The sequence below is a fragment of the Phocoena sinus genome, chromosome 5, assembly GCF_008692025.1.
Source record: "Phocoena sinus isolate mPhoSin1 chromosome 5, mPhoSin1.pri, whole genome shotgun sequence".
Classification (NCBI taxonomy): Eukaryota; Metazoa; Chordata; class Mammalia; order Artiodactyla; family Phocoenidae; genus Phocoena; species Phocoena sinus.
The window spans coordinates 41,620,194-41,633,480 of NC_045767.1; the positions used below are offsets into that span (position 1 = coordinate 41,620,194).

Genomic DNA, 13,287 nt, shown 5'->3' on the forward strand with positions numbered 1-13,287 from the left:
TGGGATTCAGGCTTGTGTGGTCTCCAGGAGTTCTCTCCTCTCTGGGAAACGCCATCCCCAGGCAGACACAATCCAAACCCAACATTATGGTGGTAATAAATAATGTCCAAGGGCTTCTAAGCAAGTGGGGCGGGGGGTAGGAACAGGGTCCCTAAGCCATAGGACGCCTCTGTTCAAACTAGAAAAAGGCGCCCCCCCTCTGGGTAGACCCAGTCCCGCTGCCAGGGCTCACGTCCTGGAGAGCAGAGCCAGGGCTGGATTTCATCCTCCACCTGCCCCCTCCGCGGGGCTCTCCAGTACAGGGCACAACTTGTACAGCCATCAGCGCCCGTCTGGAGCTGGGGCGCGGGGATCATTCGCTGCCTCATCCCAGGCCGGCTCACTGGGTGCCCGCGGCGGCCGCACACGTGGAGAGTGCCCAGCCGGGGAGGCAGTAATAAGGGTAATAGTAGGAGGGCTGCAGTGGCAGCAGCGAGGGAGGCCGCAGCACCTCTCCAGGCAGGTACTGTCTCTGGTCGTCGCGCACCAGCACCTTCACTGCCACCTTCTTGGCGGCGGGCGCCGAGGCCAGTAGGTCGGCGGCCATCTGTCGGCGCTTGGTCTTGTAGCGACGGTTCTGGAACCAGATCTTCACCTGCGTCTCGGTAAGCTTCAGCGACGCGGCCAGGTCTGCGCGCTCGGGCCCGGACAGGTAGCGCTGGTGGTTGAAGCGGCGCTCCAGCTCGAAGACCTGTGCGTGGGAGAAGGCGGCGCGCGAGCGCTTCTTGCGCGGCTTGGGCGCCACGGGCTCCTCCTCCTCCTCTGCGCCGCCCGCGGGCCCGCCGCCGCTGCCGCTGCACAACGTGGGCACGCGTGCGCCTCCTGTGCCAACGCCGTCGTCCTCGACCCTCGGGCTGCGGTCGCCTGTGGACACAGTGAGAACAGAAACGAGGCACTGTCAGTGCCGCAGAGGAGTGAGGTCCGGCCTCAACCGCTGTGGTCGGGGTGGGGGGCGGAAATACCCTTTCATGCCGCCGGAGTGGTGGGGAGGGCCTGGAAGCCGCGGGTCCGGGAGGCAAGTCTTAGAACCCTGTCCCACTCGCTTCCTGCAGCTAAGCTTGTTGTGAGCCGGCAACGAACTCAGCCGCTGTATCAACGCTGTGCAGCCAAGATCCAGCTCCTTGCCCTCTCTGGGCTCCAGGCTCCTCGCAGCGATGTGGGCATTGGGCCTGAGCATCCTCGCACGCCTTCTCCGCCCTCAGCCCTCAGCCCTCAGCCCTGGGGTTCTAGATGGCGTTTCGGATACCCTCCCTGGGTTCACCCGCCTCCCCACACTCACACTCACACACGCATCGTCACAGCACACACGTGTTGGCTGCGCGTAAAGAGAAAGTGGGGAGATGGATCCTGGAGACAGAAGTATTCGGAGTCTTACGCCCCCATCCACCCGGAATTGTGGGAGGGCTATGGCAATAGGCTGAGTCAAGGCCACGGGTAGGCTTCTACCTCTCTCTTACAAAGGCAATGAAAGGAGGGCTGGCGTTGAGGGTAGAGGGGTGTCCCTGCTTCGAATCCTTGGACCCTAATCTGACGACAGCTCCTCTACCTCTTCCCCGCTCTCCCCGCAGAACCCTAGCAGGGAGGTCCAGCACTCTGGCCCGCAGCAGATAATATTTGCTTGGGGCCAGCGTGAGGCCTACAGCACCGTCCAGCTGACGGGGCAGGCATGGGGGTCTTTCTGACCAAATGACGTGCCAGCTCGTGGTTGAGGAGGTTCCTCCCCCTGCTGAGTCTGGGATGACCTAAATCAATCCCCTCTGCCTTCAGCTGGCTGCAGGGTTTGCCTCCAGCTCTTGGGTCCTCAGCCTGGCACAGGTCTTCTGGGCCTGGGGTCTGGGAAAGCTAAAGAAACCCTCCTCCCGAAGCTCGGGCTCGGTTGGCCTTCGGCCCACTTCAAATTATCCCTCGTTACCTAGAGTCTGTCATACAGAGTGAAGTAAGTCAGAAAGAGAAAGACAAATACTGTATGCTAACACATATATATGGAATTTAAGAAAAGAAATGTCATGAAGAACCTAGGAGTAAGACACAGACCTACTAGAGAACGGACTTGAGGATATGGGGAGGGGGAAGGGTAAGCTGTGACAAAGCGAGAGAGAGGCATGGACATATATACACTAACAAACGTAAGGTAGATAGCTAGTGGGAAGCAGCCGCATAGCACAGGGAGATCAGACCGGTGCTTTGTGACCACCTACAGGGGTGGGATAGGGAGGGTGGGAGGGAGGGAGACGCAAGAGGGAAGAGATCTGGGGACATATGTATATGTACAACTGATTCACTTTGTTATAAGGCAGAAACTAACACACCATTGTAAAGCAATTATACCCCAATAAAGATGTAAAAAGGGAAAAAAAAGAAATTGTCCCTCGTTACCTATCTTTGAGCTGCGGGGCAGGCTCTGAGACCTCGAGCTGGGAGCATCTCTGATCTCTGGGCTAGGGCCCGGATACTGGCTACCCGAGGTTTCTGGGACCCTCGCTCTTCCCTTTCCTCGATTTTGGGGATTTGGAGACAGACTCAGCCGAAGGCACTGGCAATGGACTCAAAGCCAGGGTGCAGTGGTTCTCTCCCAGTCTGGTCTAAAGTACACTGCCCCACGACGTCGTCTGAGGCTTTACCCCAGGACGCAGCGTTCTGAGGAGTTTCTCGGTCCTCTCTCGGGCTCAGTTGCCAGAGGCTTAGAGCAGCTCGCGCCGATGCGCAGAGCTTACGGTCTTGGCTAACCCGGGGGGCCCAGGGAACAAGGTGCTAACAGCAGGCCCACCCCACTCGGCGTGGTTGCTCTCCTTGTCCAACCCCTCAGCCCGGCACCCTTCCCCGCGAAGCCTTAGCCGACCTGAGACGCTGGCCGACATCTCACTGTCGCTCCGGCCCGCGGCTTCCTCCTCCAGGTCCTTGGCTGCGGGAAGCTCACAGACCGGCTGGCCGAGGCCCAGGGTCGCCCCTGTACGGCAGGCCCCGCTGGCCCCCGGCGGGTCCGCGCAGCGCCGTCCGCCCTCGTTCTCCTCGCTCAGCGCCGAGTCCGAATCCCAGCCTCCCGGGCTCTCCGTGGTCCGCCCCGCAGCCGTTCTGGTCCCAGGAGGCGACGCCAGTAGAGAGTCCTCGGCGCCCCCCAGCGCGCCCGCGTCTGTCTCCCCAAAGAGCCGCCAGCAACAGACAGCGGGCGCCGCTGCCACCGCTGTACCGCCGGGTACGGGGCGCCCCTCCGTCGCGGGCAGCCCGCCGCGCTCCTCTTTCTTGTTGAGGATCGCCTGGATGGAGAAGGGCGTCAAGGTGTTGGCGCCGCGCACAGCCATCTGCGCCGCGGGCCGGAGCGGCCGGCCGGGCGGGCGGCTGGGGCGCGGGGCAGCTCCGAGCTGAATGGAGCGCGCGGGCCGCCGCAGCGCGAGTGAGCCCCGCGAGCGAGGCCCCTGCAGCCCACTCCTGGGCTGCCCAGCAGCCTCCGCCCCCCTCTGGCCCCGGATCAGCGCCGACCCTCACTCCCACTTCCGAGGCCCACCCCGCCCAGAGACCCCCTCCCCCCCAATCCAGCGCCAGAAGTTCTCCTTTCGCAGCTCAGCTGGATTATCTCATCGCCTCGCGCCCTTAGGGGCGGGCCGGGGTCTGGCCCTCGGAGGACGTTGGGGGAGGATCAGTGAGGCCCCTCTGCGGCTGCAGTCCCCTCCTGAGCGCCTCCGGGGTGCACGGCCCGAGTCACTTTTTCTTTGCGCCTCTGTCTCTTCCCCGCCTGCAGGATTTCGCTTCTGGATCGTCGTCTCCTTTCCCTGCTGGGCCGGCTCTTCCGGAGCCCACCCCCAGCGGCGGCGGCGACGACTGCCGCTGGATTCCGAGAGGCTCGGGGCACCCTTTTACCCCTTGTCTTGGTTTTATCTGTTTCTTCTCTCTTTCCTTCCTCAGAGTTCCACCGTAGCCCACCCCCCCAACACACACCCCCGCCCGGGTGTCATTCCTCACTGCTGAGGGACAGCCTCAGGCCACGCCCCTTCACTGGGCTGTCCCGGGAGCTCCCGGCCGCCCATTGGTTGGCTCTTGCTGGACGACGTCGACTTGAACAGACAAAACGGGGCACGCTGCGCGGAGAAAGTCAGGGTCTGACTTAACCCCTTTCCTCCCAAGCCTGGTCCTCGAAGCATCCTCCAGCAACAGAGAGGCTCACCCACCTAGACACGCTGAAAAACCCCGATTCTTACCTCTACAGATGTAGCCACCTATTCTAGCACTTTTATGGAACACGATATTTAGTTGACTCAGATCTGGGAGGGAAACCCAAAGTTAACGCAGTTCCATAAAACGCGCGTAGTTTCTGTTCTCTAGGGCGGTTTATAGATTCGAAGAATGAAATGCTTCTTCTCCCCTTATACTTTCGCGGATTCCTCACTGGAATATTAATTATTTTCTCTGAAATAATAAGTGAATTAAAATCACTGTAGAAATAGTTTTCTTTCCTCACCGGATTTTATTTGTTTCAATTTCTATAGAAGAATTAAAAAGAAAAAGATGGTAGAGATAGAGCTAAAGTCAGGAGAGAAATTAGAGGGCATCTTTGGGAGAGTTTCTGGAAATTGCGCGGTTGTTTCCCTGGGCTGTCAAAATTGAATGCACTTGGAGTTTGCTAAATTTTACACGAGGAAGAAAATTGAAACTTTGTTCTTTAAATATTCTGTTACTTGTGAGTTGAAAAAAATATGTTTTTGTTTAAAAGAATATCTGGGAACTACCATAGTAAAGATTCTGAACTGATGACATTAATTCGCTTTAAAAAAAAATGAGTAGTGCATTATTTTATGTAGTAGAAGAAGCCAGGCTAAGAAACACAAATACTGTGGATATCTCAAAACATTTGTTGCCTATTTATATTATTTATTTTTAAATGAAGAAGTTGCTTAAGGAACATACATCACTGTCTTCCGTAAATTTTACCAGAGATTTAAATTAAAACCAAATACACAATTTGAACCATTAAATACGTTTAAAGAGCTGTGATTTTAATTTAGTAAATTGCTGAGATTGGTGTTTTTGGTGCCACTAAAACAAATAATATTCGCCCTTGTAGCTTTCTTTTTGGTAGTTGTTTTTCTACACCTCAGGTTGAAATACATTAGTAGTTTTCAGGGTCAGTGGGTGGGGGGGGTGGCTTCGCAGCATCTATACTTTCCAGCATTTCAGCCACGTGATGCTCTTTTGCATCCCAAATACACTACAGTGCACATCCTGTAGTGTATTTGGCGGGGGGGAGCCTCATCCTTGAAGAGGTCATTGCCCATTTATAGCTCTTTACTACTACTTCAGTTTTGAGGGAAAGGTGTTTAAATTTGGTGTCAGTAGGTGGCAAGTGTAAGGAACGGGATGCTCTTCAGGCCCAGAGGGGGAACAGAACAGATGCTTAAGAGGTTTCAAAAGAAATCTGTCCTTTCCTTCCTCCCGCGGACCTTCATTTATTAAGTTACACCCCTCTCCCACCACCCTAGACAATTTGTAGCTACTCTCTGGGGGCGAGTTGAGGAGCAGATTGACTGACACAGGTCACCCAGAAGAAGAGAAACGGGCAGGTGTGAGCTGCCTGTCGCAAACAGCCATCCCTTTGTGGGGTTAGGACTTGATGTGGACAAATATAGAATGAGTCCGGACACACAGGCAGGCAGAGATGTTTGCGGGTTGAGTGACTGAGCATTAGAGTGAATTTGGGGGCTATACAAAGACTTACTTGAATATATAACCACCACTTAGTTGCCCCTCCCCGCCAATTTTTTTAAAGAACCCCAAATCAAAGTAGAATATACCCCTTGCCACAGGCTTGGATAGAGGTTTTCAAAGCTTAGAAAGATGCAATTCGGTAACTTTGAATTGTCCGGTTTTTGGTGTGTGCCCGGGGTATAAGAAAGTGGCCGCATTCCGAGTCTTCAGGAGGCTCACAGAGAGGGAGGCTCGTGTCATCTCGGGCAACTGCGGCGGTTAGTCAACCTTTAGGTCTGGGGAATGGCTGCAGGCAGGGCCGGGAGTTGGGTGTTGGCGGAGAGTAAACACACGGGTCTGGAACTACCACTAGAAGCTGTTGGTGGGGTTGGGTGGGAATGAAAAGGCTTTGGGGGCCGGTGAGAGGAGGTGGACGGATGCACAGAGGCTTCCCCGGGTACGTGCAGAGTCAAGGCCGGCGAGTGGGGGTGTGTGGCGAGGGCTCAGCAGGTCAGCGCATGTCGCAGGGCTGGATATCGCGGCGATAGGGGCGCGCCGGGGCCCCGCTTCCAGTTCATAAAGGGCGATTTGCTCCGCGCTTGACCGGGAGCTCCGGGGACCTACGGCTGCCTGACGGCGCCTGAGGTTCGGTGGGCGCCGCGCTCCGGCCTGGGCCGGCCCCGGGAATCTGCGGAGCTCCGGACCCCCTCGGCCGGCCAGTCTTCGAGGGGGCGCCAGGCTTGCTCTGCGCCGGTGCCTTCCTCCCCGGCCCCTCGCTCAGCTCTGTCCTAATCTTCCCCTTCTCCTTTCCGACTTCCACCCTCGACCTCCCCTTCCTCCTCGGCAGTTTGGTTCCTGCGCGCCCCCTACATGCCGTACCCTCCAGCCCCGGGAGCAGCCTCGAGCCGAAGCGCTGCCGGATGGTGGGGCTTCCGCGGGCCGCGGCGCAGCGCAGGATGAGGGTGGGAGAGCCGAGGGCCCCGGGAGGAGGCAAACCCCATTACTCGGGCGCACGCCGCAAGCTGCTACGCACGCTTCCGGGACCCATGTCCGCGGGGATTTTCCTGTGGGGCCACCGCGCGCAGCGTCCCTGCCGCCCTCCACCTGCGCCCGCGGCAGGATGGAGGGAGATCCGGAGAGGAGACCATCTCCTGTGCCCACGAGCGGCCCGAGGGCGAGCGCCAGAGGCTGTTTTGCAGTGGGAGGCCAAGCGCGTCTCTCAGACGCCAACGGCGGTGACCGAAGTCACCTGCCGTCTCTTGGCCACGGTTTCCAGTCCCTTAAAACGAGGATTTTTACCCGGTGCTCTCCGATGCCGTTGCTAAATTGCGCGAGTTGACGGGCAGGGAGAGGATGCCGGTGCTGGCTCTCCTGGTAGGAGCCAGATCCAGGCAGGCCGCGCTCGGCACTTACCCTCTGTCCCTATCCACAGGCTCCCGAGGGCACTCCAAGCATCCGAAGAATCCCAAGCATCAAGCAACACGCCACTTTCCCGCCAGCAGACACTGGCTCCTGGGTTCCTAGGTCATCCATTTTCAGACCCCACCAGGATTTTTCTCGTACGTGGTCCAGGTATATCAGACCATTATTATAGGCCGAGGTAGTTTTATATTTAAACAAATGTTGCTCACCAACAATGTGCCGGGACCGTAACTTATTGTTTTCTTTAGTCTACATAACCCTGAGGGTGGAGTGAATAGAAGACATTATTATCCCTATTTTACAGATGAGGAAACTGAGACTCATGGAGTTTAAATGATTTCACCATCAGTAAGCAGCTAAATCAGGATTCAAATCTGACTTTGTGTAATGCCAACCCAGCTGGGTTTTCTACTCTAACCGCTTTTTCTCATAAACCTTCATGTTTATTCTCATTAAATGTTTCCCATTGTCTTCCTTACTTATTTCTATGCTACGCATTCATCAGAAAAGGAACTTCGAACTTAAGGAAATCAAAGAAAGAATTAGGCAGGAAAATCTAACGATTTTTTCAGTTTCGTACTTTTGAAAATAAAGAACGCTAAGGCCTGTGGATCTGAACCTAAACCTTGTTTATGTAGAAGGAAAGAAATACGCCATTGTTATTCTAATTAATAAACTAAACCATGTGTAGAGGGAGACAGCAGGTGATGGAAGTTCCGTTGAGTTCAGAAATATGGGGACCTGAGTTTTGCTCGAGGCTCCTGAGATGCTGCGATACGTCCTCACAGAAGACATTGTTCCTTTGGAGTTAGTTTTCTTACCTGTAAAAAGCCAGATTTGGAAATCACCTCTCAGGCTTAAAAAGAAAAGTACCCTTTTCGCCTGGGTACAGTGGAGGACGAGCACCACCTAGCGGGCACCTCTGAGGGATGTGAGGATACCAAGGTAGAGAAGTAGTGTGATAAGTAGAGTCAAAAAGAGAATGTTGGTTTCGTAAAACGGAATGTTTTTGCTCCTAGTTTTATGTTTCCACAGTCTCATGTTGTCAGGGATATAATAACCGAGGTGTTCCATTAAAGAGACTCAGCCAGACACAGTCCGGATCCCCACTGAAGACTCACCTCCCTCAAGGGGAGGGGGAAACGATGGGGGCGGTTGCAGTGGGAGCTCAGAGATCTCCTGGTCTAACATCTCCTTGATTCCTCTCTGCTAGCTCCGCTGACTGCCTCTCGTGCAAACTGGACCCGGGCGCCCGCTGGATGGCGATATAAGGTACATGCAGTCTGTGAGATTTACTGGAGCCATAGGCAAGTTTTTCATTTTTTTCAGAAGCTAACTTTTTCATGAGACTAATTGGGGTATTTCACCCTAAACATCAATAAGTTCTGGCATTGCAAACAAGTCTGTCTTGTCGCTCAGATTTTGTTTCTTCATTTGGGTTGTCAGTTAAGACAGTGGGCAGATGATGATGCTATTTGAGGGGGCAGTTAAGGAGAAGAAGGAGATCTGAGTGGATAAAGGGGAAGATGCTATGTGCTGTTACTTGTACTGAGTTCGAGATGCTTGTAAAATAACAAGCAAGTCTTCTGAATTTACTGTATTTCTGTCTCTAAGTAACTATCCTGAGGGCCTTTGTGGTGTTATGCAGGTTCCCTTGTAAATTTTCCAGCCAATTTCCCTTTCTGTAGTCTCTTCCTATCATTTATTTAAAAATGTTCAACAAATATTTGAGTGCTTACTGTGTCTCAGCTACTGTTCTAGGCTCTGGGGCTCATGGCCCTGTAAGACACTACTCTCAATAGGCTAACATTCAAGTGGAGAAATATCATCAAGAAGCAAATGCCTGCATAAAGCAATGGAGGAAACATCAGATGGTGTAAGTGCTCTGAAGAAAATTAGAGCGATCTGATAGAGGGTGACTTGGGGCTATTTAAAAAAAAAAAAGAAAAATTTTTAAATTTATGTTTTTATTTTAGTATAGTTATATTAGTTTCAGGTGTACAACATAGTGATTTGATATTTGTAGAGATTATACTCCATTTAAAGTTATTATAAAATATTGGTTCTATTCCCTGTGCTGTATATTACATCCTTGTGTCTTATTTATTTTACACTTAATAGTTTGTACCTCTTAACCTCCTTCCCCTATCTTGCCCCTCCCCCATCCCCCCACCCACTCCTCTCCGCACTGGTAAGCACTACTTTGTTGTATGTATCTGTGAGTCTGTTTCTGTTCTGTTATATTCATTTGCCTGTTTTATTTTCTAGATTCCGCATATAAGTGAAAACATACAATATTTGTCTTTATCTGACTTACTTCACTAAGCAGGATACCCTCCAGATCCATCTATGTTGCTGCAAATGGCAAAATTTCATTCTTTTTTGTGGCTGAGTAATATTCCTCTGTGTGTGTGTGTGTGTGTGTGTGTGTATACCACATCTTCTTCATCCATTCTTCTGTTAATGGACACTTAGATTGCTTCCTTATCTTACCTATTATAAAAATGCTGCTATGAACATTGGGGTGCATATATCTTTTTGCATTAGTGTTTTCATTTTCTTCACTTATATACCCATATGAACGATATGGTAGTTCTGTTTTTAAAAAAAAAAAACTTTTATATTTTATTTTTATTTATTTATTTATTGGCTGCACCGTGGGCCTTATGGGATCTCAGTTTCCCAACCAGGGATTGAACTTGGGCCATGGCAATAAAAGCCCTGAATCCTAACCACTAAGCCACCAGGGAACTCCCTCTATTTTAATTATTTGAGGAACCTCCATACTGTTTTCCATAATGGTTGTACCAATTTACATTCTACCAACAGTGTACAAGAGCTCCCTTTTCTCCACATCCTCGCCAACGTTTGTTCTTTTTGATGATAGCCATTCTGACAGGTGTGAGGTGATATCTCATTATAGTTTTGATTTGCATTTCTCTGATGATTAGTGATGTTTAGCAACTTTCCATGTGCCTGTTGACCATCTGTATGTCTTTGGAAAATGTCTATTCAGGTCTTTTGTCCATTTTTTTTTTTGGTCCATTTTTTAATCAAGTTGTTTGTTTTTTTGATATTGAGTTTTACGGGCTATTTATATATTTTGAATATTAACCCCTTATCGGTCATATCATTTGCAAATATTTTCTCCCATTTAGTAGAGTGCTGAGACTTACTTTTATTTTTATTTATTTTATTTTTTTTTTGCGGTACTCGGGCCTCTCACTGTTGTGGCCTTTCCCGTTGCGGAGCACAGGCTCCGGACGCGCAGGCTCAGCGGCCGTGGCTCACGGGCCCAGCTGCTCCGCGGCATGTGGGATCTTCCCGGACCGGGGCACGAACCCGTGTCCCCTGCATCAGTAGGCGGAATCTCAACCACTGCGCCACCAAGGAAGCCCTACTTTTATTTTTAACTAATTATTTTTATTGAGATATGTTTGACATATAACTTTGTATAAATTAAAAAAAAATAAATTTAACTATAGTTGATTTACAATATTGTGTTAGTTTCAGGTGTACAGCTTCCTTTTCATTATAGGTTATTACAAGATACTGAATATAGTTCCCTGTGCTATACAGTAAATAGCATTGTATAAATTTAAGGTATACTGCATGTTGAATTGATACATTTATATATTGTAAGAGGATTGCCCTTGTAGGGATAATTAGCACCTACACATATTTATTACTTCTTTTTAGTGGTTGGAATAACTAAGATCTAATCTAGCAAGTTTGGTGATTATAATGCAATATCGTCATCTATGTTCCCTATGCTGTGCATTAGATCTCTATTATTTACTACTCATTGCATCCCCCTTAAGCATCTGTCCTATTGCCCTTCACATTCCCTGATAACTACATTTAATACCAGAGATTTATCTTTAGATAGGAGATACTAGAATATGTTTTTATGTCGGTGTAAATAACCCAATAGAGAAAGATATTTTTTTTATTATTCCAGTAACCCAATTAAACAAAAAAAAATTATTTATTTAATTTTTGGCCACACCACGCAGCATGCAGCATCTTAGCTCCCTGACCAGGGATCGAACCCATGCCCCCTGCCCCTTAGGAGCACGGAGTCTTAACCACTGGACCCCCAGGGAAGTCCCAAGAAGGATAACTGATAATGCAGAAGAGAAGAGAAAACTGCAAAGTCCTTGAGAAAGTGAGAGCAGTTGGTCTCTGGTAAAAGAGAATGATATAGATGCTTTTAGGCTGGTTACTGCGGTGACTGACAATGACGTAATAATAACCATGGTTGACATTTACTGAGCACATACTATGAGCCAGGTACTGTTCAAATGCTTAATGCTTATTACTTTACTTAGTTCTCTCAACAAGTATGAGGCAAGCTGAGCACAGAGAGTGGGGCAGGGAGGATTAGGAGGATAGGGAGAAGGTGCAAAAAGCCGTTTGGGACAATGGGAAGGGAAGAAATCAGAATAGTTAGGTGGAACAGCTGAGCAGGGGTGAGGGTATATTTGAGATTCATGTCCATGACCTTAAAGTGTGACCAGTTAGCACAGGTTTGTGCTTTTCTCCAGCAACATTCCCTTGCTCAGGGAAACAGAGACACACACACACACACACACACACACACACATATAGCATAGGTTGGATAGATAGTTGGGCTACTCAAGGCGGGGCCATTGCTGGATCATTAACAAGAGCAGCCAGGAATTTAAGGCTGTTTGTGAGGGAGGGCTTAGAATCATGGAACCTAAGCTGGATCAGGGCAAAAATAGTGACTCAAGGAAAGTGATTGATCGATTTAGGATCAATGGATTTTTTTAAATTTATGTATTTATTTTTTTGTGGTACGCGGGCCTCTCACTGTCGTGGCCTCTCCCGTTGCGGAGCACAGGCTCCGGACACGCAGGCTCAGCGGCCATGGCCCACGGGCCCAGCCACTCCACGGCATGTGGGATCTTCCTGGACCGGGGCACGAACCCGTGTCCCCTGCATCGGCAGGCGGACTCTCAACCACTGCGCCACCAGGGAAGCCCGGATCAACGGATTCGAAGTCCTAAAAGAGTAAAACACTTGCTGGAGTCTGAGTGTGGGTATTAGGGTTGTGAGTTGGAAAGAGGAGTGGTCACAGATTTGGGTACTTAGTCGAGTTCCAGAGGTCCGCAGGTTATCAGTGACACAGAGGTCAAGGTTGATGGTGGTAGGTGGAGCATTGACTCCTGGGGGCACTGCCTGACTTCCCCTAGCTCCTGACACAGCCGAGTGACTCCTGATGTTCCTCTGAAACCCCTCAAAACCTTCACTCCTGTTCCTACCGCCTACAGGCCATCTGTCCTGTTCCTCATTGTGGAGACCCCACTGACCCACCAGGTCTGGCGAAGAACACAGAAACAGAAAAATGCACTATTTTAAAAAGATACTGTTCTCCACCTGCCTGGCTCGGCTCACATATTATTTCAGTCCTAAGTCCTTCTGAGAGTCTCCCATCCCTACCTGTTGTGACCTTTTCCTTCTGGAAACAAGGAAACCCTCTACTTCAGAATGATTTGCCCATGCCGCCAACCTGAGCACTTGTCTTTCATTAAACCGACTCATCTGGGCAAGTTGCCACTCAGTGATGATAAACAAAGATGTGTGATTCAAAAGAGTGGCTTTTTTGGAGTAGCATTTCTTAAATTACAACCCTTTGCAACCTCTTTTCACATTTTTGTCCTCTGTGTGTATCCATCTATAATCTCTATTTACTTAATACCTTTATTTAAATGACTACTTTCCTTCCTTCCTTCTTTCCTTTCTTTCCTCTCTTTCTTATTGAAGTATAGTTGATTTACAAAGTTGTGTTAATTTCTTCTGGACAGCAAAATGATTCAGTTATACATATGTATACATTATCTTTATTATATTCTTTTCCATTATGGTTTATCACAGGATATTGAACATAGTTCCCTGTGCTATACAGTAGGACCTTGTTGTTTATCCATCCTATAAATAGTTTGCATCTGCTAATCCCAAACTCCCACACCATCCCTCCCCCAGCCCCCTCCCCCTTGGCAACCACTAGTCTGTTCTCTATGTCTGTGAGTCTGTCTCTGTTTTGTAGATAGGTTCATTTGTGTCTAAATGACTACTTTTTAAACTGGAAAAAATCTCACTTTTAAAAGAACGTTTGTATAAATA

General features: G+C 50.1%; 1 protein-coding gene across 1 annotated transcript; it reads right to left on the reverse strand.

Moving 5' to 3' along the window:
- Positions 1-379: 379 nt before the first annotated feature.
- Positions 380-3,338, reverse strand: NKX3-2 (NK3 homeobox 2). The gene is made up of 2 exons (XM_032633600.1): positions 2,879-3,338; positions 380-903 (listed from the first exon to the last, which is right to left on the reverse strand). Exons 1-2 carry the CDS (start codon positions 3,336-3,338, stop codon positions 380-382), a joined length of 984 nt encoding a protein of 327 aa, XP_032489491.1.
- Between the last annotated feature and the right edge of the window lie 9,949 nt (positions 3,339-13,287).

Bases quoted from the DNA above. Each gene is read 5' to 3' on its own strand.
- NKX3-2 (XM_032633600.1), bottom strand. From the start codon at position 3,338: ATGGCTGTGCGCGGCGCCAACACCTTGACGCCCTTCTCCATCCAGGCG. The intron at 904-2,878 runs GTCGGCTAAGGC...CTGTGTCCACAG, and splicing joins GATGTCGGCCAGCGTCTCAG to GCGACCGCAGCCCGAGGGTC.